The sequence below is a fragment of the Prunus avium genome, chromosome 2, assembly GCF_965620075.1.
Source record: "Prunus avium chromosome 2, drPruAviu1.hap1.1, whole genome shotgun sequence".
Taxonomy (NCBI): Eukaryota; Viridiplantae; Streptophyta; class Magnoliopsida; order Rosales; family Rosaceae; genus Prunus; species Prunus avium.
This window is the reverse complement of record NC_142285.1, coordinates 43,395,395-43,421,016: the sequence shown is the minus strand read 5'-3', so window position 1 is coordinate 43,421,016 and position 25,622 is coordinate 43,395,395. Positions and strand designations below refer to the sequence as shown.

At 37.0% G+C, this 25,622-nt stretch overlaps 4 protein-coding genes across 5 annotated transcripts; 1 reads left to right on the top strand and 3 right to left on the bottom strand.

The window, feature by feature from the left end:
* Window positions 1–468: 468 nt before the first annotated feature.
* LOC110767169 (Acyl-CoA N-acyltransferases (NAT) superfamily protein) lies at window positions 469–1,899 on the top strand. Its single transcript, XM_021970627.2, has 4 exons — window positions 469–988; window positions 1,136–1,188; window positions 1,292–1,462; window positions 1,555–1,899. Exons 1-4 carry the CDS (start codon window positions 575–577, stop codon window positions 1,775–1,777), a joined length of 861 nt encoding a protein of 286 aa, XP_021826319.1. The 5' UTR covers window positions 469–574; the 3' UTR covers window positions 1,778–1,899.
* A 75-nt stretch (window positions 1,900–1,974) lies between these two features.
* SDG29 (SET domain group 29) lies at window positions 1,975–9,560 on the bottom strand. Its single transcript, XM_021970626.2, has 23 exons — window positions 7,865–9,560; window positions 7,699–7,754; window positions 7,387–7,591; window positions 6,912–7,040; window positions 6,719–6,787; window positions 6,538–6,606; window positions 6,344–6,435; window positions 6,173–6,265; window positions 5,861–5,996; window positions 5,642–5,747; window positions 5,445–5,544; window positions 5,181–5,305; window positions 4,915–5,060; window positions 4,397–4,501; window positions 4,170–4,234; window positions 3,792–4,005; window positions 3,468–3,554; window positions 3,299–3,355; window positions 3,123–3,212; window positions 2,923–3,009; window positions 2,723–2,797; window positions 2,496–2,596; window positions 1,975–2,371 (listed from the first exon to the last, which is right to left on the bottom strand). The coding sequence occupies exons 1-23, from the start codon at window positions 8,813–8,815 to the stop codon at window positions 2,281–2,283; spliced, it is 3,249 nt and encodes a 1,082-aa protein (XP_021826318.1). The 5' UTR covers window positions 8,816–9,560; the 3' UTR covers window positions 1,975–2,280.
* Window positions 9,561–12,516: 2,956 nt separating this feature from the next.
* LOC110767185 (CCT motif family protein) lies at window positions 12,517–16,412 on the bottom strand. Of its 2 annotated transcripts, none has more exons than XR_002528270.2 (4): window positions 16,125–16,412; window positions 14,228–14,728; window positions 13,596–13,780; window positions 12,517–12,949 (listed from the first exon to the last, which is right to left on the bottom strand). XR_002528270.2 is itself a non-coding variant. In XM_021970659.2 (4 exons), the coding sequence occupies exons 1-4, from the start codon at window positions 16,227–16,229 to the stop codon at window positions 12,860–12,862; spliced, it is 843 nt and encodes a 280-aa protein (XP_021826351.1). In that variant the 5' UTR covers window positions 16,230–16,409; the 3' UTR covers window positions 12,517–12,859. The 2 variants fall into 2 exon arrangements, 1 of the variants encoding a protein (XP_021826351.1); XM_021970659.2 differs by having other exon boundaries at window positions 13,596–13,742; window positions 16,125–16,409.
* Window positions 16,413–23,181: 6,769 nt separating this feature from the next.
* On the bottom strand, window positions 23,182–25,602 carry BOB1 (HSP20-like chaperones superfamily protein). Its single transcript, XM_021970654.2, has 6 exons — window positions 25,085–25,602; window positions 24,586–24,758; window positions 24,448–24,496; window positions 23,841–24,007; window positions 23,597–23,680; window positions 23,182–23,480 (listed from the first exon to the last, which is right to left on the bottom strand). Exons 1-6 carry the CDS (start codon window positions 25,461–25,463, stop codon window positions 23,442–23,444), a joined length of 891 nt encoding a protein of 296 aa, XP_021826346.2. The 5' UTR covers window positions 25,464–25,602; the 3' UTR covers window positions 23,182–23,441.
* Between the last annotated feature and the right edge of the window lie 20 nt (window positions 25,603–25,622).

Below are 25,622 nucleotides of genomic sequence, written 5' to 3'. Positions count from 1 at the left end.
AACCCAATGTTGAAAATCACAATATCAGTTTTCTAATTTCTGGTAGTCTAATGGCTGAAATTTAATTCAGTCACAAAGAAAAACAGAAAAGCTTTGAACTTTAAAAACTGTGCTTGAAATAAACGTAAAAAAATTCGGAGAGAGAGCACTTTATGTGCAGTCCCAACTCCCAACTCCCAACTCCCAACTCCCAACCCAAGCAAGTAGTATGTATGGTAAGTTGGTAACCAACAAATCAAAAACAGGAAAATCCGACATGTTAATGTGACTGGTAGTGAAGTGAAGTCTGCTATAAGTGGTAGTTCCTATTATTTTACAAGTCCACGTGGTCGGCCCAAGTTCTGCCACGTGGGATCTTTATTTCTGGCCTAAACCAAGCAAGAAGTAAGGACCACTCGTGCCTACATCTTCTTATCTTTTTGCTTTTACAATGTTTTGTCACCCTCACAGTCCCTCCCATTATAAACTAAACAAAGAGCAGAAAATGTAAAATTGAATGAATGGCATGGACTTTAAAGAAAAACAGATTTAAAGATGTAAGTCATTAAAAGCAGCAATCAACAGCAAAGCAAATATGGCTCATTTGATAGCAGCAAGCTACCCCAACATATCAGGAAAACTCTGCGCAGAGATTTCATGTGGATTTACTGCTACTCTTTCTAGACCAGCAAGGAGGACTAAATTGAAAATGATTCATTTTGAGGGGCAGTTTGAGAGATCAGAAAGTAAGGCTAGTTGTTGTGTGGTGCATTGCTGCAGTACCAGTTCATCAAGCTCATCAGCTGCTGAGGAAGTTGGGTTTGTGGGGAGTGGGAAATTTGGTATTGATAGAAAGGGAGAGTTTAAGTATTTGGTGAGTGAGTTTGGTTGGAAGGTGAGGAGTTTGTTTAGGAATGGAGATGAGGTGAGAAGGGCAGCTCAAGTTCAAGCTGAAGCATTCCATGAGCCTGTGTTTCTCTTCAATGATCTCTTCTTCCAATTCTTCCAGGTTTATAATCTAATATGTTCTGCTTTTCATCCTTCTTCTTGTTGTTATTTTCAGTTCAAATTCCTGTCTAATTCAAACTCCAAACAATCATATATAAATATGGTAATGATGGTTTTGTTTTTAATTTGATTGCTGCTGCAAACACAGGCTGAAGTGCTTTCTGGGCTTGTATATAAACTTAGGAACTCACCTCCGAATAGGTAAGCAAATCAATGCATTTGGAAATGGGTTCATAATTTAGGTCATGCATATTTGTGGAGCTGCATTTTGATGATATTAGTATGATCAGACATAATGCCACAGGTATGCCTGTTTGGTTGCTGAGCCTACACTTGACACTTCCAACTCACAAGAAGACCTTGTGGGTGTAGTGGATGTTACGGTGTCGAGAGACCGGGATGTGCTTCAGCATCTGCCGTCGGAGGTAGAGGAATATCTTTACGTGTCTGGGATAGCTGTTTTGAAGAGTTTCAGGTCTTATTTACATTTTTATGTTTTGTACTGGGTTTTGGTTTGGTTTTTTTGACATGATGAAGAGATGAATAAATATTTGAGTTGATTGACAGGAGGAAGAAAGTAGGGAGTGTTCTGCTGAAAGGGTGTGATGTGCTCTCAGTTGAATGGGGTTTCGAGTATCTTGCTCTCCGGGCTTATGAGGATGATTTGGGTGCTCGCCAATTGTACTCCAGTGCAGGCTACCGAGTTGTCTCAGGTGATCCCCCATGGCTGTCTACTTGGTTTGGAAGAAAACGCCGCGTTCTCATGATCAAACACTCTAAACTAACTTAATTATTTCAAACTAAAATCATTGTATTGTGGTTTTTTTTCTTTTATTTAATTCGATTGTAATTAGGTGTCCACACCCCTTTAAACTGGAGTAATTATTATATTTATCTTCATTTTCTAGTTTAGAGGGTGCCACGTCACTAATAATAAAAGAATAACCTATTGTCATCACTAATAATAAACGGGAACATACAGAAATATACACAAATGCCCAAAACCAAAAAGCAGGCAAAAGCTATAGCTTTTATTAAAGCTTAAAAGTGAGTCCAAAAAACAAAAACAAAAACAAAATAAAGTACACTATTCCCTTTTCTTTTCTGCTTTTTTTTTTTTTTTTTTCTTGGCAAAATTACAAATTTGGTATATGCACTGTGAGATCCCGCAGAGGGGTAGGGTAGGGGAGGGGAATGGGGTTAGTGTTGTTCCTTGCGGAGAAACAATTGGCCTGTGCAAGTGAGTGAGTGAGTGAGACTGCGTATATATTCATCATCAACATCATCATCCTACTAATTCATAAATTTCCGGCAGTTGGGAGCTTTACATAGACAAGGGACTTTGAATTCATCAGGCTCGTTAGGATCGAACAAGTAATCGTACCTGCCAAAGTCAACAAGGGAATATGTATGCACATTAAGCTTAAGCTTCCTCATAAGGAACACAGAGAGAGAGAGAGAGAGAGAGAGAGAGAGAGAGAGAGAGAGAGAGAGAGAGAGATACATACGTTAGCTCGTCACCGGAAGTTACGTCAGCCTTTGCAATAAGTACAATCCGGCTTTCCTCATCGCCCACACTCATGATCCTCGCATAGCAATTGGGCATGCACTGTGTTAAAGATAAGCAACAACACATCATTAAGGAATGAGAGTGACAGTGATGACAGAAACAGACCGTAGAGGAGCAAATTATGAAAAGGAAGGCAGCACCCTAACATTCTTCAGAATGACTTACTGAATGGTTGATCAGGCGTGCTATATTTCCTTTATCAGTAGCATCCACCACCACTTCTTCACTGATCTTAAACAGCTGCAGAGTAAACATGAGCCTTGAGAAAAGAAGTGGTTCTGTTTTTTCTGTTTCGCTACTTCAGAGATACCTAGAACCAATTATGAAAGTGATAGTGTAAAACACTTGAAAAGAATTCAACTCACATAGCAGTCTTTGCCTTCTGATCTATAACGTGCCTCTCTAAGATCTGCAACACTGCGCCTCACCTGTTCACCACGGTATTCAAGAACCTGAACCAGACACATGCTTCAACATTACGGAATAACTTCTCAAGAATATACATAAACTTAACAACATAATATGATTTTAATAAAACATGTAGCTCAATGTTCAAATTCCATACCATTTCTCCTTCTTGAATGTCTCGGCGTGCAAAGAGACCCCATCCATGTATCCCAGATCTACCAAAGCAAACACGATCATGTTCGGTTCTCTGCATTCATATGCATACACCCAAAAATAGTAAGAAAATCAACTAAGATCATTGAATATTGAAGGGATAATAAGGAAGATATTTGCCTGTAAATGGTACAGCCGTTCTCTAAAAGACGAAAAAGTTGGAGGCTCCTCTACTATCTATTGAAGAAACAAACAAGAATATCAGTTTGATATTATTTTAAATCCCACATCAAAAGTGATAGAAACGACTATACTATCCCATCAAATTCGGAAAAGGTAAAAAGGTTACTCTGAATGTATTCAAACTTCGAATTGCTCCCAGGGGATGATGGGAATGTCCCATCACTTGGTGCGCAACAGCATCTTCTTCTACTCTCTAGCCATCAGGAAAAAAATATATAGTGAGAAAAGATCAGGCTAATTACAGACCTAACTGATTCAACAATGATATAACAATAACCTCCCAACTGGTCCACCAATATATGATATATCCATTTGCCATCCATTTTAGTGGTAGCGGGAACAAATTACAAAGTAGCATCTAAATGTTTACTGTCAATTGCTGATCACTATAATGTGTATGGGTAAGTAACTAGGCATCAGAGTAGACTACCTTCTTGTTATTTTTCAATCTTTTGAATACTCGGCACCTTGCAGCAGATAATGGCTCAGGCTCGGTAGTTTCAACTGTCGAAACCTCTTCAAGCTTTGTTCTATTGGACGAAATTAACCTTGAACCAGGCCTCTTCTTATTTTGGAGAAGGCTTTTGGCGGAAAACACCCCTAAAGGAGTCTGTATAATTAAGACAGTATCTGGATTTGGAGCCCTGCACCAGAAATGAAACTGTAAGCTTGTGAAGGACAAAAGTTAGGACAAACTTACATATGTCCAAGAAAGACAACAATTAGAGGCAATAGAACAGAAGCCAGTATGAGAGACAAAAGGGAGGAAGGGAAACTTAATTTGAAGAAAAAAGAAAAGAATCCACACCTGTGATAAGCACAATAAGAGATCATCTTTGTGATCTGTTTTCCATTTTTCTCCAAACAGTGCAACTGCATATTAAGAATGCACAGACAAATGCATCACGTATCACCAGAAAGATAAGTAATCTGATTCATGTATCACCTTAAGATGCTACGACTTCAGAAACCAGAAGCCAGCACAAAATAATAAATTCGAATATAATGAAAACAAACAAAGAGCAATAAACTCACCTCCATGCGATACCCTGCCCTTGATGCACACATTGCATGGTAATAAGTGGAACACTTGCAACATTGCGTGCATGAACCATGAATTTGCTTACAGATAACACAAATCTGAAGCAAATGAGAACAAATAATCCTTAGATTGCATCAGTTAAATAATTCAGGGTGGAGTCAATAAGATCAAAATGAAAAGAATAGAAAAACTAGACTCACAATCATTGACATGGTACATTCTGGATCATTTCTAGATCCACTATGTCAAACTAGTTATCACATAACTCACTGTCCATTTTTTGTGGTTTAAACATATGTGAAATTTTGTTATATTGTATCAATGAAACTAATTGTGGATGTGAAGGGTTAGGTGTCATTTGTTAACATACCATGTTTGTGAGAATTAAATATAGAAGTCTTCAAGGATTTTCCAAAAAATTCGATTATATGATTAGACGTATATAAACATTCTAATGAATGAGTTCAGATTGGAATCAGCCCAAAAAAAAAAATACAAGAACAAAGAGTACCTTCACAAAAGAATTTGACGGAATACTCAAGATCCCAAGAGCCGGCTCCATCTTTTCATCACTAGCAAAAGAGACTTCGGGTCTGAACCATGCACATGTAACATGAACCCACAATGTCTCAATATCAGTTGGCTTTAAAGCACCTCCTGGGGGAAAAAGTGCATAAGCAAAAGATCAGATCAAAGATACAAGATCATGACAGTAAAATGATACTTCATGACATGATGCCGCATGACTCAACAAATCCACGCCATCTAAAAACTTGCCTTTAACGGGACAGAGGCAACATTCTCGCTTGACTGCAGGTGTTTCACAAGCTTTGCAGACCCACGAAGTGAAATCCCGAACATTTCTTGCTCCATAGCATTCTTGATGAACGGCTATTTGACATCTGATTGAAAAGAAACATTAAGCACTCAACTGATTTTCATGCCTTTAGAACTTATTAAGTCTCTAAGTTCCATCCAACAGTTGGTCCTGAGTCATCATTTGACAATGAATACTCCAAAAATGAACCTTATTGATGATACCTGTTGCAGATGATGATTTTATTGTAGTCCCAATCTTCAACCCATCTACATACAGCGCATCGTTCTGTTGTCCACTTGACATGAACAGGTTCATACTTTTCTGTCAAAGCAATTGGAAGAATACGGTTGGTGTACATCAGCTCATGTGGCTATTGCACTGAAAAATTAAATTCCCCAAAATATTAAAACAAATATACCTTGCAAAAAAGTAAGCAATTTCTGCCTTCTTTCTTTAATAGAAGGCCGTTTAGGAGGTTTGGAAGACACAATAGCATTTTCATGATACTCTGCTAACTGCAGCATCTGCAACGTCAAATGAGATTGCCATAAGATTATGTCCCAAATTCCCAATGGAGAGGGCATAGACATACTGTTGAACGGGGGAAAACAAAGAAATCTGAAAGTATAGTACAAACCCATTGTTCCAGTGGCAGTAAAGAACCTTTCACTTTGACACTAGTCCTCCAATTTCTTGATTTGGATCCTGTATGTCGCTCCCATTCACTAAGTGCTTGTTTTTCTGCCCCACAAAAACCACACTTGCACACGACTCTGAAACATAAAAAAGTAAATGTATATATGAATAAAATATTTTCAGATGTCAAACCAAAGTAATTATGAAATTGACTTCCTTATTAAAGTGAAAAAAGTATTAAGAATTCAACCACCAAGACTAATTCCAAATTCAATTTCTAACCAAAAAGGAAAAAATTCAATCTTATGCTTACGAGTGAAGACTTGGAAAATAAATGCCTTCCACGCCATTGCAGAGAACAGTAACCTTGTTAGGCAGCACCAACTGACCATTATTTTTACTCAATCTGCATCAGAAACTCTATAATCATTAGTGAAAAAATAAACCCAATGTATTTATAAAATGAAAATTCAATTAGACTTACTTTACTTTTGGTTGCCCTTTTTCAGAATCTGATAATTCAAAATTAAATTTCACTTTGCAAGTAGGGCAGTAGTACTCAGTGCCTCCCAAATTCTTCAAAAAGGAAATAACATAGTAAGGGAAGTTTATAATCTCTTCGCACTCATTATGAAGGAGGAAAACAACAATGTTAGATATTTAGTCTAATAGACAGACCTTAAAAAGGTTGCTGGAAATTTTGTCACATTCTGCATGCACCCACACTTTACAACCATCACAGCGAACCTACTCACAAAGGAAACATATAACAATAATTTCATAAGTAACTGCAGTTATCTACAAATAGGAATTATAATCATAAATTCATAACTGAAACATGTCTTGTAGGATTCCTCACCCAACTTCCACTGTCTGAATGATTCCAAATCTTCTTGCATATGCCACAATAATGCTTTGATTTTGTTAACTGAAATAAGATTGCAAGTAATGTAAACAATGCATGATATCCAGAACACAGAAAAATGTTCCCTTAAGAACTGAAAACTGAAAACTAATATAAGAACACCAAACACAAGGTAGGTCATACAAACCTTAGCACACGTTTTACAAAGAAATTGATCTCCAGGAGTTGAAACCTTCATTTTCTTTGTCATTTTAAAAGGAAGGTAAACACCGCAGCCTTCACAGGGTCGTATGTCTCTCTTCTTCCCATATACGTCCTGCTTACAGAAACCAAATTCGATGGGAATCTTTAAAAAGTGTCTTTTATCACAGAGAAAACCTCTTCTTTCCAATTTGTTGATGAGAAAAATAAGGAGAAGAAAATATAGTTTGCAACTAAGGTCTATCTTTATTGGATTCTTTGGTTAAAGAAACACAGTTCTGCTGCGTTCTCAATAACAAAGCAAAGCAATAGCCAAATATCCATCAGCAAATTCATCTCCGGCCATATCAATTTCATTTGAATTAATCTTCAGATGATATTTGAGCAATTCTACAATCAATATTACGCCCTAGAAATTACACAATATAAAAGACAGGAAAGAGCGCTCTAAGAGAACTTGCCTGATTCAGTAATTGACAGTCCAGATCATGATTTGAACCCGTAGCCTCTTGAACCCCTCCAAGTAGAGAGTCATCATACATTGCTGCCATGTTGATATCTGCTATCAACTTTTCCGTAAACCCTTGTTCCACCAAAAATGCCTCCTCAATTGCCATCTGGAATTCACAGGGCTCGCAGCTGTTCAATTCGGACTGCGCCTGGAACCTATATCATGCAAAATATTACATAACGACAAAGCAATTAATAAATTGCAATTCCAGCTCTTGTAAGACAACAACGCAATTCCAGCTCTTGTAAGACAACAACCACACCTGTCCACATAATCCATAAAGGGAAAAATCATCCCTCGTCCGACCCAAGCATAATCCTGCTCAAGATACATACAAAAAAATTTAATAAATGGTCACTCTTCTAAACATGAAAATAGAGCAAGTTCATAAATTTAGATAAAAACTCCATATCGAAAGTAATTCATACCCTTTGATTCTCATTCCCAGAGTATCCAAAGAACATCACACATGCTGCATCTGGTATGCAAGCCCTCAAAACTAGCTCAGGCGCTTGCGAAATTGGATCAATAACAATGGCAGGCCAGAAAGGCTCCTTTCTCCCTGGCTTCGCCCACACTGTATCACCCGAATAAAAGTCTTCAGGTCCATACAATCCATCTTTCCTCTCCTTTGAAGCCCTCACTGTGCCCACTAAATCAACTTGTTCATCAATTTCTGCAACTGGACACTTGTCATCTTCAACCAATTGCTCATGCACTGACGTGAGTGTACTACGTGAGCTCGAATACTTCCTAATATCTAAACTTCTAAACCGCATACTCCCCTCTTCCTCTACTTCATCTTCTTCTTCACACAAACCCGAATACTTCTTACTGTTATATCCAATTCTCTCAGCATTTCGTGTCTTTTTGGCATTTTGGCTACCTTGTTTGGGGGCTTTAAAGCTAGCTTTCTCTTTTTTACACTCAATCTCCTCATCTATACTATAATCACGCAAACTAGTCTTACTTTCTTTCTTCCAGTTCTCAATAACCGAGTCATTAAACCGAGAAGGAAGTACCTGAACTCGGCCCCTCGAAGTCCTCACCAGAGGCGGCCGCGAAACTTCTGTCGTCCGATTAGTCTTCGCTTTGGCTGACTCTCTGTTCTTCGATTTCAACTCCACCTCGGGGGAGCACGAGACTTCGGTGCACCACGAAGCAGAGAAGCCCTTCTCGGCCCCAACTGAACCGAGCAAACCGTGAAGACTGACCGGTATAATACCAGCGGCGACCTCGCCGAGTAGATTGAGAGGGTAATACCCATTAGTCTTCCTCTTCTTCCTGCCCGAGTTATCTTCGTCCTCACCCGCTGACTCGCCGAGTTTGCACCTTTTCAGACTCGGCATTTGGGATTTGAGGTTCTTCTTGATTATCATTCTCTCAAAAATAATTCAGAAACCCCACGAATCTCTGAATCCCATAAACCAAAGAAGAAATCTTACTTCAACATAATACCCACAAAACCCATTTGCTTGCACATCAAAACCCAATTCTCAGACAATCAAATAAACCCTAATTTCCAATTGGATTCCCCAAAACAGAGCAATTGAAACGAAAACGACTGGTGAAGAATCTTCTTCCGAGAAAAAGACAGAGAATGAGGAGAGAAAGACAGAGGAAAAAATTGGGCAAAGAGAATGCTTGAGAATTAGATGAAAAGGATCGAAATTCACAATAGGAGTCGGACAGAGAAATAGGGATCTATCCAGGAAGTTTCTCTCTAACTGCTTCAGAGCGCAGAGAGAGAAAGAAGAGAGAATATGAAATTGCTTACACAAATTGTAATGTAATTATGTTAAGCAGCGAAGGAAAATAGTAAATTGGAGTCTTGTAAATTCTCTCTTTTTTTTTTAATTTCGTGCGAAATTTTTTTAGAGAGAGAAAGAGAGGAATAGGGCGGGTGACAGAGTCGGGAGAGGAGAGAGAGAGAGAGAGAGAGAGAGAAGCGGGTCGGCGTTATCTTGCAAAGTGTTATATTAGAGAGTAGAATGTGAGAGAGAGAGAGAGAGAGTGGTAGGGGCTAACGTGCACCTTACGTGTTTAGAGCACAATTCTTCTGGCAAGGTCATGAGCATGGTCGTCGTGGATAATCTGGTTGGGCTGGGTTTCATTGTTATGTTTATTTTTGTGAGCCATTGTGGATTTAATAGGTGGTTTCTATGGTTTTTTTAGACAGAGAGGGAGAGACATGTTGCAAAGGTTGTTCCAAGAAAGTTGGAAACTTTAAATTATAATGTAGCATTCAATTTCTATGTTTCTGTTTCTGTTTTGATTTGGGTTACTCCAGTGTTGAATTAAATTGACCGAACCAATTTATAAACTTTAGTGGCGTGGCTCATTTAATTGCTTGATGGTTGTTGGTTGTGATGGGCTTTTCTTGTTTTTGAACGCTGCAAGTTCGAATATGGCTGGAGGTAACCACTGACCAGTGGGCAGTGTAAAATTATTTCGACATTTTTGTGGGGGTTGTGAATGTACAGGGTAGATTCATAGATGAAATTATTGATGGGTTTGATTCAAAATTTGTTGTAGAAATATTTCTGCAAATTGGGTTGTACTAGGATGGTGGTCATCGGAATACGGCGAAGGTCTTCAACTTTTTTATGCTGGGTGGTGGTGGTCATGGAAAAAATTAAATCTTGGCTTTTTTTTTCCCCCGATGGTTTTTCATGGTATGATACCAAGGATAGTGTTTTGAACTTCAAGTAAGAACTTCACCAGTGGAAATCACGAATTTTCCCACCAATTTTTTGGTAGGGTTATTTTGGGTATCTTCATGTTGGTTGTCCTGCTTAACAGGTCACTGTTACCATTATTGGAAGGGGAATGTATTTCGTGTATAAAATTATGTTTACCTTTTGCTTTTGGTTGCTCAGGTCAGGGTTTCTACTCGGTTGATTAGCACAAATTTGTGAAAAATTGATCCTTTTGCGAGCCATCTCTTCGTTTGACGGTTGACTTGAAAAGAAAAGAAAAAAAATTGAAATTTTCAAGTTCGACGAGACGAAGATGTCTATGGGAATCAAAGATGGGCTTGGATCAATTTTTGGAGTTGGATGGGGGCAGTGTCTGTTCCGTGTGGTAGATAGAAATCAAAATTTGTAAAAGGTTAGTGTTGGGTTGAAATTCCTCTGTTTCTGAAATTGAAGAGCATCATGGCCTTGGCTTGAGTCTATGCCGGTCGGTACCGCCCAATTTTAAGACCACCACCTTCAGGCCCATTTCAAAGTTTTCCTTTCTTAATTGCACTTCTTCACTTGCAAGTTTGGTAAATGCCAAATGGGTTTTATTTTGGTATTTCCATATCTAAATTTTGTGTTTTGTTGCATCGATAGTCTACAGATACCTCGTGAATTCAGAACATGTTGTCAACAGTTTTATATTTATATTTTATATGTCATGGGTCTGTCTGTCCCAAAGGTGAGGTGGGGTTTTTGAGATTTAACAATAGTTTGGTGTTTTAGGTGGAGGGGTGTTGAAAATGAACAGAGTTTGGTTTTGCTTTCGTGCAGAGAAGCACCACATGAATTTTTGGAAAGTCAACCAGCCAGCAGAAGAAAATGGCCAAAAAAAAAGGTTTTGTTTTGTATTTTAGATGTATTAAAAGTAAAACAAAAAATAAGATAAAACCGTCGTAATATAAATGTGCTCTGCGACTGCGAGTTGGAAGGTCAAGTTGCAGAGTAGAATACAAACTACAATGATGGAGTTTTGAGTTGAGGAGCAAACATGGGATGGGAGTTGAGTTATGCATATGTTTGGTGGTTATGGTGTTTGAGCAAAGAGTTTGTTCCAACTTCCAAGAATGTTGGAGTTGTGATGATGTCGCTACGGAAATGTTGGGATATTTTGGGTTAACTTATGCTTATGCTTACCATAGAACGTTTCGTTCAGCTTCTTATGTCATGTTCTGTTATGTTGGTGGGCCCTCTATCTTCCCATATGTTCTTGTTTTACATATTTTGGTTGGTTGGACCAAAGTCTAATACTCGGTTGATTCGTACAAATTTGTGGAAATTGATCCTTTGTTGTGAGGTTTGTTTTCATGGAAATCTAACATGGCCTTGTCTTCAAATTTTTCGAATTGGATGGAGGGTGTTTGTGGTAGACTAGGCAGATGAAAGTTCAAATTAGCTCTGGCTAATGGATTTATTGGGTTGAAACTTGAAACTTGTCTGTTTCTGAAATTGAAGAGCAAGGCCTTGGCCTGCCGCCTAATTTTAACACCGACCTTGAGGCCCAAATTTGTAAAAATGGGTTTTGTTTGTTGCCTCATAGTGAAAATTCAGAGTATATTTTCATCATTTTATATTGTGGGTGGGTTGTCATGAACTCATACCTCTGTCGTCTGTCCCAAAGGTTGGTGTTTTCGGTGGATGGGTTTTGATTCAAACTTTTGAAATGAACAAAGTTTGGTTCCTCTTAATTTCGTGTAGTTTTGAGAAGAACCACATCCACATGAAGTGTGAGCTATATATCAAAGATAATGGGCAAAGAAAAGAAGGTTAATTCGAGTTTTATATGCTTCAATTTCAATGTCATTATTATAAATAAAAAAAATGGTTATAGCGGTCATGTCATGGGCAATCAAGACATAGATGAGTTCTTAGTTGTGGTTAGGAATTTGGATTTATATTGAATTCTCTGCAATCCCAATGATGAGCAGTACCCGGAAAAGTAGAAAATTCCTGTGTTGGTGGAAGGAGATGGAGATATTCAAGTTTTTTTTCTTCTTTTTTTAATCTTATCATGAAGATTTGGTGCCAAGTATTTGTGGGTTGTTCCTTGGAGCATTTTCTTGACTTGTTCTTGGAGCCTTAATTTGCAAGCCCAAGATGGAATGGATCACAGACAGGCATGAAAATTGATCTGACAGGTTCCTGTACCATGACTGTGAGTAAGGCGTATTCCTGTGTTGCTTGCTTAAGATGCAATTTCTTAACAAACATGTCGTGTGTATAATGTATATATGTATATATATTCACGGACTGAGAAATTTCATAGCATATAAAAATAATATGAACAAGTTCATCTCGTGAATCCAACATCTTTGTCAAGACGCCATTGCACCTGTGGAGACTACAAAGATTGCAATTTCATAACATATAATATGAACAAGTACAACTGTTTTGCTTCCCCAGATTATTATTCCACATACCCTATTTACATCCGTACGTAGTTGGCCATATGCAGGTCTAGAAAGGAGGTTATTACAGCTGATGATAGAGATCAAATACTTAGCAGAGGATTTTGGGGTCTAGTTTATTGATGAGCAAAACCTAATCTGATTCCAAGTCTATTTTATATGCCAGGCTTACGCTACTACTGATCTCATCTCTCTTCCATTACATATACCATTGGACCTAGCTAGCTACTTCATTCCTACATTCTTCTTATTAGTATATAAAAGCAGTCAACAGTTATTGCCTCTTGCCATAAGTTTCTTCAGTCTTTGCAAATCTTCCACGGATCCTCGGCTGGTTGTCTGCAAGAGCCTTCCTGCATGCATACTGAAATAAACAGCATTTTATTAGTTTCATACCTTCCTACAGTGACGTATCAGCTCAAGTGCTGAATCCAGTAAGTGTAGTAAGAAAGTCCTTCATATTCTCTTTGAAATCATTCCAATTTTTGACAGCAAGAGATAATATGATAGTTACACAGGTGTACATACTGCAACTTTTTGAATCTAAGTGTATATATATATATATATATATATATATATATATATATATATATATTTAACAGCAACCCCCTTTCAACATCCCCAAGAAAATAATTACAAAGCTCAATCGACTCAATCCTCATAGAAAACCCAACAAACATCCGATGCAAAAGACTTGAACAATAGTAGGTCCCTGAGGTTTAGCAAAGGTTAAATGTTCTTAAGATCATTGATTATAAAAAGAAGAAAAAGAATGAGAAAACAGATACTGCTTGTTCACTGCGAGTCTATGAGCTAATATGATAAGGGATCCGAGCATGCAGGATGGGATTAGAACATTAAGGAGACATTTACTGAGAATGTTGCTTTGGTACATAGCTATGCAGTCCGTAGTTTTGATTCTATATCTCGCTCTGATAAGTTTATGTTGAAAATTCATTCAATATATAAAAGTACTGAGTCTATAGAAACAATATGGATCAGAATTTTACCTTGATTTTCCTTCCAAAGTTCCTTTTTGTCTTCTTGTTGCGGTATCTTGAAAGCTTTTCCCTGCGTTCCTCAGTGGTGCAGTTGCTGATGACTATGGGCCGCTCAAGCGAAGAATGGATGAGGCTTGTGTTGATGTTATCAAGAGTCTGTCATAAAAACTCAGTATCAATGACCCAGTCCTATCCTGTGGAAATGGCCAGACATGTCTAAACATTTCTCAGTCCAGCAGACTTTGTTACAAAGCCAACAATTTCTCAGTAATGATATTATCAATGGGTTCTAATGTGCAGAGAGATATTATCTCTGAAATGATTCCCTAATTTCTAGACATAGGGGTCAAGAGATTCACAGACATCGGTTGCACAAATGCATCAGTCTCTTAGCTGGAAAATGTTGGTAAATTCTCTAATGAATTTGTATGCACCATAGATTGCAACTTCAATCACAAGCATCAATTACTAGATGTGTCCATTAAAATAGCCAGGTCTCCTTTTTCTTTTTTTTACTTTTTAATTCATAACCTCTTTTCCACACAACCTGGCGGTAGTTGTTTTCACTTTTGTAAGAATTTTAATGTTTACAAATCTCATAATACATATAACATGAAATAAGAAAACTAACTATCTCTGACCTTAATATCTCCTTCACTATATGCCCTCCGAATACCATAAGCAGCACCAAAATCCATTCCAGGAAAATCCAGGAAACTTGGCTTCGTTGAAGTTCCATGCATCCACTCCCTTGAGGTTAAACATCCTGAGCTGACACTTTTTTGGAATGTTATGTCGCGAATTGGTTTGTTTTCCTGAATTTGATTTGCATCCATTGTCAAAATAGGAATTTTGATATCTAGGGCCTCAGAAAGTGGTGCCCCTATTGCCTCTTTCCCTAAGAGATCCTTGTCATAGAAGACATCACTCAAAAGCTGCTCACTTTGAAATGATTCAATGTCCGCAACCTTTAGCCCTTGAGAGCAGGTGACATCTTCCCCACAAGATATCATTGAAATGGTTGCTGTCATGGGATCAAGGCCAATGCCCGGCTCTTCAATTATAGGCTCTGGAGCTTTGAATAGATCCCATTCTCCTCCCAGGTCATATTCTGATATCATAGAGGCCTCGGCGAAGCTATTCTGCAATATACAAAAGAAGCATTGAATTTCAGCTACAATCAGAAAAAATAGCAGTAAACTTGAGCATATGACCTTGCAATGTGAAGGTCTAGCAAGTAACCAAAAATTCAGACCAACACAAACAAAGTGGACAAGTGGCAAGTTCTCAACTTCAGGGCACTCACTCATATACGGACACTAAAGAAATATCCCTAATGCTGAAAACTGTCCTCTGAACTGTTAACAAAGGCACAATTCTACTACGAAGTAATTCTTTTTCCTCACCTTCTCCAAAAGTAACGTTTTAATACCGAGATTACAGTTCCATGAAGTCAACTTTCCTCTCACAGTCACTCGAGTGAAAAAAAACAAAGCAAAATAAGTCTTTTCCTTCTTTAGCATTTAGTGTGAGTGCGGTGAAAAAGCTACAATTCCTACTACAAGATCGCAGCAGAGAAAAAGAAAGAAAGAAAGAAAAATTATGCAACACGTTTCTACAAGTTTCCCTTTTTATGCTTTTCCAGATCCAGCACATAAAAGCTAAGTCCAGCTGTTTCCATGCATGCCCTGATGCAATAAAAACAAGAGATAGACACAGATATTTTTCTTTTTCCTTTTTCCTTTTCCATTTTCCATTTTCCATTTTCCATTTTCTGGAAACCCAGAAACCATTAAAAATTTAAAACTCTAAAAGTGTTTTTTGGTTTGGGTTTGAGAGAAACAAAGAGAATCTCTGGCTCGGATAATTAAATGTGGGGGAAAAACATAGATGATCAAGAAAAAATTTCTCTCTCTCGACCTATCTTTTTCCTCTCCAAAAGTAGAGAAATTTGGAGAAGAAAAAGAAAAGAGAGCTTTATGCCTGGTTTAATTGTTAAATATTCCAACTTTACCATCAATTAGAGATTTTTCTTTCCGCTGGTTTTCTATTCATCAAACAACAATAAGTACGAGAAATTAACAATCTTCTCTCCCTAACTTGAATTCCCAATTCCCAATTCCCAAAATTTTCACATCTTCCCCCTGATTTTCTCAGCAACCAAACAGGGGACTAGATGAAAAATAAAACCAATAAACTTAAAAACATAAAAACATGTCAAAGTTCGAACTTTGTGCTTCACTAACAAACTATAAATCAGAGTAAATAAGTTCCAACATCCAATGAATCCACAAATAGTCCCTATTTTCTCAAGAAACAAACAGCAGGCTATAGATGGTATTGGACAGAGTACACAATTAAGCACAGAAAGTGAGCCAATTTCACTACTTTATACTAAGTCGGCTCAACCCCATCTCAGAACTAGTCAATCCAATGCAGATCAAGCTAATCTATGAGAAAAACGAAGACAAAGATAACAAAATTAATGAAAATTCACAAACGCGCATATATGAAAGTTAACAAAGAGAAAGAGAGTACCATTGAAGCATTTGACTTCTGGGTTCTGCAGAACTCCTCAAGTTGCTGAAAATCTTGAGGTGAATTCTGGAAATAAGGGAACAAAAGCCCAGTCTCTGCATACATTCTCAAGGAGAAACAGAGCTCGCTGATGTCACTTGCGAAGCCAGAAAGAGAGCAAAATCAGAGTAACAGAAGCACACTGAATGACTTGGACAGAGCAGCCAAATTGCAAAGAAATAAATAAAGATGAGAGAAATATAGTGTGGGTTTGTTCTGGGGTTGGTTGGTTTAAGTTAGTAGGAGAGAGAATTTATATAAATAATAATGAGTGGGGAGTAGTATTCAGTAATATTGGGAGTGATGGTATCACATAATAAGGACAAAGTAGGGAAAAGGACACAATCGTTTTTATAATGCACCTGTCCCCATGTCTCTTATCATGCTCCCTTTTTAATATATTATTTTTAGTATTTTTTATTGCAAAAAATGTATATTTTTGTTATTAATTAATTGCAATTTGCAATTTGGAGAGAGAGAGAGGAGAGAGAGAGAGGTACATCAGGAGCCAAACCCTGTGGACATTTTGTGTGGGCTAGACTGTGGTCATCAATCATCAGCATTTGGGGTCTTGGATTGGAGGCAATTTGGCAATTAGCATCTCTGAATTCTCACTTTAAAATTCAATGCATTTGCAGTTCTCTCTTCGTTTGTATGATATTCTCATGCATCTAGCTACCTACACACAAAATTACGGAAAGGTATAGTTGATTATTTCCCACCTATAGTTAGCAACCAAAATCACTAGGGTAAACAAGTAATGGGACATGTAACATCACATAAATATAAATAAATATAAACAATCACCCAAATACCTTTCATGACATAGATGGGAATCACAATCACTTACCAAAAATGACAATAAATGAGAGCTGTATGCCAATTGATACATTTCTCTTCCTTTTTTCTTTTCTCTTTATATATATATATATATATATATATTTATTTATTTATTTATTTATTTATTTATTTTAAAAAAACAAAATCACATAGAAGATTCCCGAACGTTGAACGCCTAAAGTTTTTAAGAACATACTTGACTAGTTTGTGCATCTGAAAGTGCTTATTTTGAAGGGCTTATTAATAAGTAGTTTACAAATTTGAAAGTTCATATCACCTTATATTTGCTCATCTCACACTTATAAATAAACTTTAGATTTTTAATTATTTTTAATTCGTTGACTTAGAATTCAAATTTTAATTACAAATTTACTCTAAACTAAAATTAGGACAATAATACTTTAAAAAAAAAAAAATACATATGTTTGCATGCATACATGAGCTTAGCCTAGTTGGCTATAACGAATGTGCTCCTCCCCACTATGCACCTCGAGTTACCTCGAGTTCGAATAGAATATTGCTTGTATAAAAATATATATTACAGAGGCTCACATATATTATATACGATGAGATATATAGATAAAAATTTGTACAAGGGCAATGTCACTATCTGATAGAGTTAATATAGTTCACTAGTTTTGGATTGACAGAAAGTAAAGAGTTGAAAGAAAGAGTCCCTTCACCTATAGGGCTGTCTTGTTCTAACTTGTATATATTATGAAAATCCAGTGTGCTAATTAATAATTATAAGAAGGAAGGTTGCTATTGGGATTAGCTAGTTTTGCCTATAATTATTGACATTTGAAAGAATACGATTGTTCTAAGACAAATATCTTTGTATATTTTATTAATAAGGAACGATATATGGTATAGTGCGTTGAAATATAATGAAAGAGGACAAACAATTCCACGTTTTACTCATATATATGATCAGGTCATATCAACAGAACAGAAACACCCCTTTCCATTCACCTTGGTTTTTTTTTCCCAACTCAAATTGGTAGTAAAACTGCAACTCAAATTGGTATCAATATCAAACGCGTCATCTGATATATCATATATTGAAGCAAACAAATTCAAATTATTAGCTGGAAAACTAAAAGGAGGGAGAAGATATATAGATTCTATCCTCCATTTTGATCAAATATTCAAATTCTCTTTCGATATGGTCACTTCTATTCGTCCCAACCCAACTTTTAGTCATTTTCTCAAACTCAAACTCAAACGACTCAGCATAAAGAATAACTCTATTAATTACATTAAATATAATCAAATGCAGAATCAATATTCAAATTACTACTACTTAAAGCAATCACAGAGAGTTAATCTAATGCTTAATTGATTCATATATGGCTGTAATTAACAATGCTTGCCTTGGCTTCTGCTGCTTGAGTTGTGTCTAACTGGAAATATTGCAGTATGTGTTTTAAAAAAGCAAGTGTGAAAGCGAAACCCCAGAAATAGGAATAGGAATAAGCCACTCAGATTAAAAGCGATTTCGTTTTCAGACATATAGTTTAAATAATTGTTAAGTCAAATACCTTTCAAGTTGGAAAGAAAATTCCATTCCATGTGACAAATCTGGAGCTTGGCTTGGCTGTAAAGTTAGTAAAAGTAAGAAGCAGCTCAAAAATTTAATAAAGGTCTTAAGGAATTTCAACCAATGAGGGGTCGTAAAAGAGAAACAAGAGTGGAGAGTATATGCCCCTCTTTTTCAAGTAATGTACACTTTGGGATGGCCTATATGAAACCTTAAAACTCCCACATTAGGAAAAAAAGAAGAAAAGAAAATGTTAAAGGAGGGAAAGCTCGATCACTTCTCTCTTGGCTTATAAGCCAGGAAGGAACCTCCACCACAACCACAAATGGCTTTAGATTCACACTATGCTTTGCAAGCTAGCTAGGTTGTGACATTTTTTATTATTAATGTCCATGTCATGGATTGGTTGGACCAATCGGTTGCTTCCATTTGGAGCATTCGAAACGCTACACTTGGCAGACGAAATTCGGCAGTGGACTTTTAGCAGACAAAGAAATGAATAATGTCTTGGCTTTGCTAGTTATCATGGGAAATGATTATGGCTGCGTATACCACATTAATGGGGTCGGCAATGCGTGCCTATTTTGTTCTCTTTTTTCTTTTTTCTTTTGTTGGAGGAATATGTAAATCATGCAAGTGCTTCCACGATGAAGAACAATGAACTAACACATAATTATGTTATTTCTGAATTTTATTTTTTTGATTAGGCATATGTATGGAAACACACGTTTTTGCAGTGGTGAGTTGACTTGAGAGGAAGCTTTTACTAATGGAAGTAGAGGTGAAGTGAACTTGGTCATTTTGTATGGCAAGCTTAGCATCTTAAGCTAGGACCTTTTATGAAGAAATTATTCGTTTACTTATCCTAAAGTAACAAGTGCTTTCGAGCATCTACTTTGGCCTTCCATTTTAAGTTTTAATCCAATTCACATTAACACGAGGTGTAGATGATGAAAGCACAACATTTCTATATATATAAAATAAAATAAAAACTATTAAGATTTCAAAGGGACGGACTCATGTCCCACTACTAGCAACATTAATATTGTCCTCAAACTTACAAAGCCCAGTAAATATAGAGTATTATCACAAAAAATCTCGATGTTATTAGTAGTGGAATCACTTATTATATGATGTATTTGATTTTGTCAAAGTTTCCGATGTATAAGCTTCAACAAAAATGACTTAGTGACATGCATAAGAAGAAAAGGCATCAATATAAGACCAATTCTAAGAGAAATTGAATTTGGCTTAAAGGGATTTGTGAGTTTTGAGTTGAGAACAAGGCAGGCAGGGGAGGTTGAAAACTACAAGGTGAAATGAAAGAGATGGGGTTGATTAAAAAAATAGCTGGAGTGGATTGTCTGGTAGTGCGCTTTGTCTTTCTTCACCAATTGCAATTGGAATTGCTTTGGTATATCATGGGGTCCTCACTTGAAGGCACTTTTGGATTCTTTTGGATGTAAACCCTCCAACTGATGTGAGCTTCTCAGAAAAAAAGAGGGCAAGGATTAAAGACAAAAGCAAGAGTATGCCGCTTTTGTTCAAGGCAAAATTGTTATTGTGTAATGTAATTATCATCAGGTCATACTGGGTTTGTTTGGTTACCATAATAAATTAGTATCAGAAATTCACAGCTCAATTCGGGATAATAATTTTTGAGGTTTTATTTACGTTTGCATGTCATAATCAATACTCCAAATCCTATAAATCTCTTGATAATTAATCAAAGACTCATCAAATGGTGATGTGAAAGCCACTTCACGCGGATTAATTTATTATTTATACGAGATAATAATAATAATATATAATACAGTATTTTTGCCTTTTTCCAGCATTCTGGTTTCAACTTGTATCTTATTTCAAATCAAATGATGACAATTTGCTCTGAAACTCCATAATTTACAGAGAGGAAGAAGAAGAAGAAAAAAGGTGACCTAACTGTCAGTGTTGTTGGCAAATAATATACAACTTAATTATTCCCAAGTTTGACTTGTGCAGTCTAGCAACTTGGCAGCTAAAATCCCAGCTCTCGATTGCGAGTTTAACATTAAATTATAATTAGGTATAGTTTAAGCGTTAATTTATTTGTATTTCTGGAAATTACTATATCTTTTCATAAATGTCTACGTCGTCAATATGTAATATTAGTAATTTATTTGGAAATTGATGTATTGTTATCGTCCCATACAAGCACAAGTGAATGAGTCAGTGGAGAAACAAAGTTAGGTGACATGACATGACATATCATGTTTGGACATCGGTTCCTATTTTATCATAGATTTTTTGTTTGGTTTCTGCTCGCTGAAAAACAAACAAGTTTTTTCTTTTTTTTCTTTTTTTACTTGAAGGAAGGAGACACTCTCAATCTCAGATGTTGGTCCAAAAAAAAAGTTACAGAATAATAAGACGCGAATATTTGTTTTCATATTTATCAAAATTAGGGTTTGGTACTGCAAGATTGAAGAAAATAGCTTGGATGGATGGAAGGAAGGAGACACTCTCAATCTCAGATGAAAAGGCCCAAGGGGAGACGTGTGATGTATGTCACCTTTATTTCTCTCTTGTACTTTGAAAGGTGTGGTGGAGGTGTCACTTTCAGGTTTTACTACTTGTTCTTCTGATAATTAATTTAAGCTAATATTTTATATAATTTGGTAAATAAATATTTAATATCCGTGTCCAGAGGAAATTATGCATTTCCCATTTGAGTAATTATTATTTTCTTCAAAACTTCTGTGGTGCTCAGTTACGGTACATGTCAAGCTCAGCTCAATTGATCGTTCTTCTCTCTCCTTTGGTGGGGGAGGGCTACAGCATATATATACATATATATATATATATATATATATATATAGAGTGGTGATTTCATAGTATTTCTGTCAAAACAGTAAAAGCCTTTAGATCATTGAGAGCTAGGACCCAACGTTTTCTGTAAAAGTTGATAGTTTTTAGGTCCTTCCTAAAGTGAATATGTCCCTTTCGAGTTTTGATCAAATTTCTCAGCGACTCAACATATGAGAGAAATCATGGCTTTCAATTTAAAGCAAAATTGAGCAGTTTGTTTTTTTAAAAGTGGAATTACTTTCATTGTGCTGCAGTACATGTTGTCCTAGTCGAATTATTTGCAGTACAGAATCATATATACAAACAAGCCTTCTGTTTGGAGAAGAAGATACTAAAATCTGAAAACTAAATGACAGCATTTGCACCAATTCATAATAAAACGTAATTTGACCCTTATGAAACAGCAAAACTTTGGTGTAGGATATGTGGTTTGCACCGGAACGAGTCTTCTGTTTGGAGGGCCGTGAGTTAGAGTAACGCATGCATATTGCACAGAGAAAAGTTAACGGAATTGCCATCTTGGTTGGTCTGTTGTGCTTTACGACAGAGAGAGAGAGAGAGAGAGAGAGAGAGAGAGAGAGAGAGATAAGGTGTGGCATTATTGAGGCGTTTGGAGTTTTATGGCAACTTACAAGCAATATGTGTCTTGTTCCACTTGTCCAATACCGAATTTACTTCATCTACAAAGTAAAAACAAAATAATAATGCAGATTTTATTTGTTTCTGGTTTTCTCCTTTTTCTCGAGTGCGTGCGTTTTGAACAGTAATAAGAGGATATGATCTGCTTTTTAATAAAAATGAATCTGTTTGTTTGTTTGTTTGGTTCAATCAATTATTGGCATCGGATTGGATCATCTAAATGTGCACATTATACATACAATTAATACAAGGTAAGATTAACTGTTGTATCAGATTATCATCAACACTCGTTTTAAAAGGTAAGAATGCGTTTGCTTTTCGCATCCTGTTTTTGGTTTTTTAACAAAAGGGTTAAATATGGCAAATCCCACTTAAAGAAATAAAAGCAAAAAGAGTTTGGCAGCTTAATTAATTGTTTATTAGGGGAAAGAGTCGGTCGAAAACGACTCCCATCAAGCCCATCAAGTAAAAGACCTTAAAGCTTAAGCTTCAACTGCAATTCATATTTAACCCTACTACACTAGTACTAGTGTCTCTTTAGATATTTTTGGCTCAAACCCTAGTTGTTTTTTTCTTGAAACAAAAGGAAGGAGACAAAGAATGGCTTGCTCTTTTTATTCAATTGCAAATTCCACGTACGCCAACAAGGGAGGGAGAACAAAGTCCAGAGTCTCCCTCCCAACTTCTGGAACAGGGGGATAAAACAAGGGGGTCTTTTTCTAGGGCACAGCCTACATGACCCTCCCTCCCTCACAACAGGACAATTTCTGGTGGTGGTGCCCATTACCTTTTTATGGAAAGGGCCAGCCGAGTGGCAATATATGCCCACGTGTCGACTTGTGCTGGCCTGTGGTTGAGTTGTGCACATTATATTATATTTTATATATATGTCTTTTTATGCGCTACCAAAAACCTCTTCAGCAGAGAATACGATCGGTTTATTTATTGAAAGGTCATACACTACACGTATCGATTGTTGAGATTGGGATTTGGGTTTGATCTCTCTCTCTGAATTGCTTGGGCTTGGATCTAGAATGTTACCAGAAAAGCCTTATTGCTCGGCCTTGGCGTCCCAAATTGTCATAAAAAAAGGCCCTTCTTTCGGCCAATTGTTTGGGCTTGGGATGTCAAATGGAAAGGGCTTGGAACAAATTTTATGGAAAATTAACTAAGAATTTCATGTAAAGCAAAATACAAATAAACATATTACTCCCAAGAATTTTAATCAAATTGTTATCTAAAAATGAAACCAGCACACCATATTAACAGCGTTCGGACCAATCCGGACATCCTAACCACCCTAGAAAAAAACACACACCGCACCTCAAGTTCAACCATAAGCAAGAGCTGAAATAAAATAAGTCATCTTATAATGACGAGCTCAAAGTTATCAGCGACCTAAACTGTCAGATTTACTGTATCTTGGCCCTTGAGAAATCCATCTCCGGATGCTGCAAAACACCATACCATACATAAACAAATATTAGCAAATTTGCACACCTGTTGTAAAAGGGAAATTTCTTAATTGAGCAAGTTCATAGTGTATTTACGAGCCTCAAGAACTCACCTCCGACATGAATTTCTTTAGGATATCTTGTTTTTGCAATTCATCACTGGTCGGGAGCCCCATCTGCTTCTGTCTCTGATCAAACTGCAAAGTAAAACATACAGCTCTTAGAAACCGTAACGGAAGGAAACATGCATACAGATGGAGGACCGCAGGTGGAAACAAAACTGATCACAGCAATCTTCTTTTGATAATAGTTAGAAAGAAAAAAAAAACAAACAAACAAAATAAGTGGGAGAGTTACCATCATCTTTTCAACAGTCTGCCTGGTTTCAGAATCCAGGTCAGATAATTTGCTGGGCTCAGGGTCCACCTTTTGAGTGTCTATCTCGGGATCACCTTTCACCAAACTTTTCCACCACTCCATTTGATTGTGCTTGGTCAGAAGAATAGAGACAGCAGTCTGATCCTCTGCAATGAGAATGCACATCATAAATTCAAATAACTCAGATGCCTAAAACCATGGATTATAACTAAAAAAATTAGGAAAGCATGATACACACATTCAAAAGATACTATTCCCTCAAAAACTAGTGTGGAACGTGAGAGAGACTCATAACAGCAAAACTGGTAAAAGACCCCACCCAAAAGCATTCAGATGTGTTTAACTTTAAATGACCACTTGATACTAAAATTTATAAACAAGTTTTGCACAGAGCACCAAGTGATCAATTTCACCATGAACTCATGACTATTTGCGATTTAGAAAAGCAAAATATGACTTTATTTGCACCTTACAAAGGCGAAATTTTTTCCAGTGTGTGTTTATGTTCCAATGTACACAAGTAAAATTCGACCCAAAAAAAATACACAAGTAAAATAATAAGTTCATAAAGTGTAAACAGACATACCTATGCTCCAGTAACAATCATCAGGCTTGATAGACTGATAAAGCTCCCCCTGAAATTAGTTAATGTACATTAGTTAAGGCAAATTTAACCTAAAAGAAACAAGCTGGCAAAACGAAAGGCATGGAAAGGCAAACTTACATCAATAATAGGAGGCTGACCCTTCATTCCAAACTTCAGATGATTTTTCTTTATTTCGTACACAACGGACCGTGATTTAGTTCCAGGAGGTACTGGAACAACGATATTAACCTCCTGAAGGCTCTGCGTCCATGAGTATTTCTCCAAATCAAGTCCATTGCCTTTGTTTGGAACTGTCCAGGGAGATTAGTGTTAAATTGGGAAAGCAAAATAGAACAAGTTATAATGCACACATCCAAAAACACTTTTGCCCCTACAGGCATGAAACAGTGATCACGTTTCCAAAGATCCAACACATTAGGAACCAATCATATCAAATTTAGCAGCAAAATCACATCGCTTTTGTTAATAGATTCAAACTTCTATAAATTTATCTTTGACACAACAAAAACACATGAATAAACGAAATTAAATCTTCGCAATTAAACAAAATCCTAAAATTGGACCAAAAGAAAAAAAATTCTAAAAACAATTTAAAGAAAAGGAAAAAGATCGGTACCTCTCAAGCCCTTCTTCTCTTTCTTGCCCTCCTCCAAAGGAGTCTCCTTTTTCTCTTCAACTTTAGCTTCTTCCTTGGCCTTCTTCTTCGTCTTCTCCTCCTCCTCCTCCTGCCTCTTCTTCTTCTTCTCCTCTTCGACTTTCTTAATCTCCTTCTCCCTCACTACGCGTACGACGGACAGGACCTCCTTCTCCGCCGTCGGTTTCTTAAGGTAGTCGCTTTCTTGAGCCAAAAAGTCGAACACCTTCTCCACAAACCCTAGGGGATTCGAGCGATCCAACTTCGCGGTAAACGACGCCGCTTTAGACGACGGCGATGCCTGGGACGGCTTTGTTTCGGGTGCGTTCTGGTCCTCTTGGATATCGGAGATTATCGCCATAGCTCGATAAGAGTTGAGAATGAGAGAAACTAGAGAGGTCTCGGTTTCAAGCGTCTTGATGTAGGGTTTAAGCTACTGTCTGTTACAATTCACAAAGACGGATGGAGCTTATATATAGTGATGCTATAGTCGGTCAGATTGGAGAATTCCAGAAACGCT

Excerpts from the sequence above, each read along its gene's own strand:
- LOC110767169 (XM_021970627.2), top strand. The coding sequence starts at position 575 with ATGGCTCATTTGATAGCAGCAAGCTACCCCAACATATCAGGAAAACTC. Across the intron at positions 1,189-1,291 it reads AGGAACTCACCTCCGAATAG|GTATGCCTGTTTGGTTGCTG; the intron begins GTAAGCAAATCA and ends ATAATGCCACAG. Across the intron at positions 1,463-1,554 it reads GCTGTTTTGAAGAGTTTCAG|GAGGAAGAAAGTAGGGAGTG; the intron begins GTCTTATTTACA and ends GTTGATTGACAG.
- SDG29 (XM_021970626.2), bottom strand. The coding sequence starts at position 8,815 with ATGATAATCAAGAAGAACCTCAAATCCCAAATGCCGAGTCTGAAAAGG. Across the intron at positions 5,748-5,860 it reads TACTGCCACTGGAACAATGG|ATGCTGCAGTTAGCAGAGTA; the intron begins GTTTGTACTATA and ends TTGACGTTGCAG. Across the intron at positions 2,597-2,722 it reads CACGCCTGATCAACCATTCA|TGCATGCCCAATTGCTATGC; the intron begins GTAAGTCATTCT and ends TCTTTAACACAG.
- LOC110767185 (XM_021970659.2), bottom strand. The coding sequence starts at position 16,229 with ATGTATGCAGAGACTGGGCTTTTGTTCCCTTATTTCCAGAATTCACCT. Across the intron at positions 14,729-16,124 it reads AGAAGTCAAATGCTTCAATG|AATAGCTTCGCCGAGGCCTC; the intron begins GTACTCTCTTTC and ends TGTATATTGCAG. Across the intron at positions 13,743-14,227 it reads ATAGTGAAGGAGATATTAAG|ACTCTTGATAACATCAACAC; the intron begins GTCAGAGATAGT and ends TTTTTATGACAG.
- BOB1 (XM_021970654.2), bottom strand. The coding sequence starts at position 25,463 with ATGGCGATAATCTCCGATATCCAAGAGGACCAGAACGCACCCGAAACA. Across the intron at positions 24,008-24,447 it reads TGATTGTTACTGGAGCATAG|AGGATCAGACTGCTGTCTCT; the intron begins GTATGTCTGTTT and ends TTCTCATTGCAG. Across the intron at positions 23,681-23,840 it reads AGACTGTTGAAAAGATGATG|TTTGATCAGAGACAGAAGCA; the intron begins GTAACTCTCCCA and ends TTTACTTTGCAG.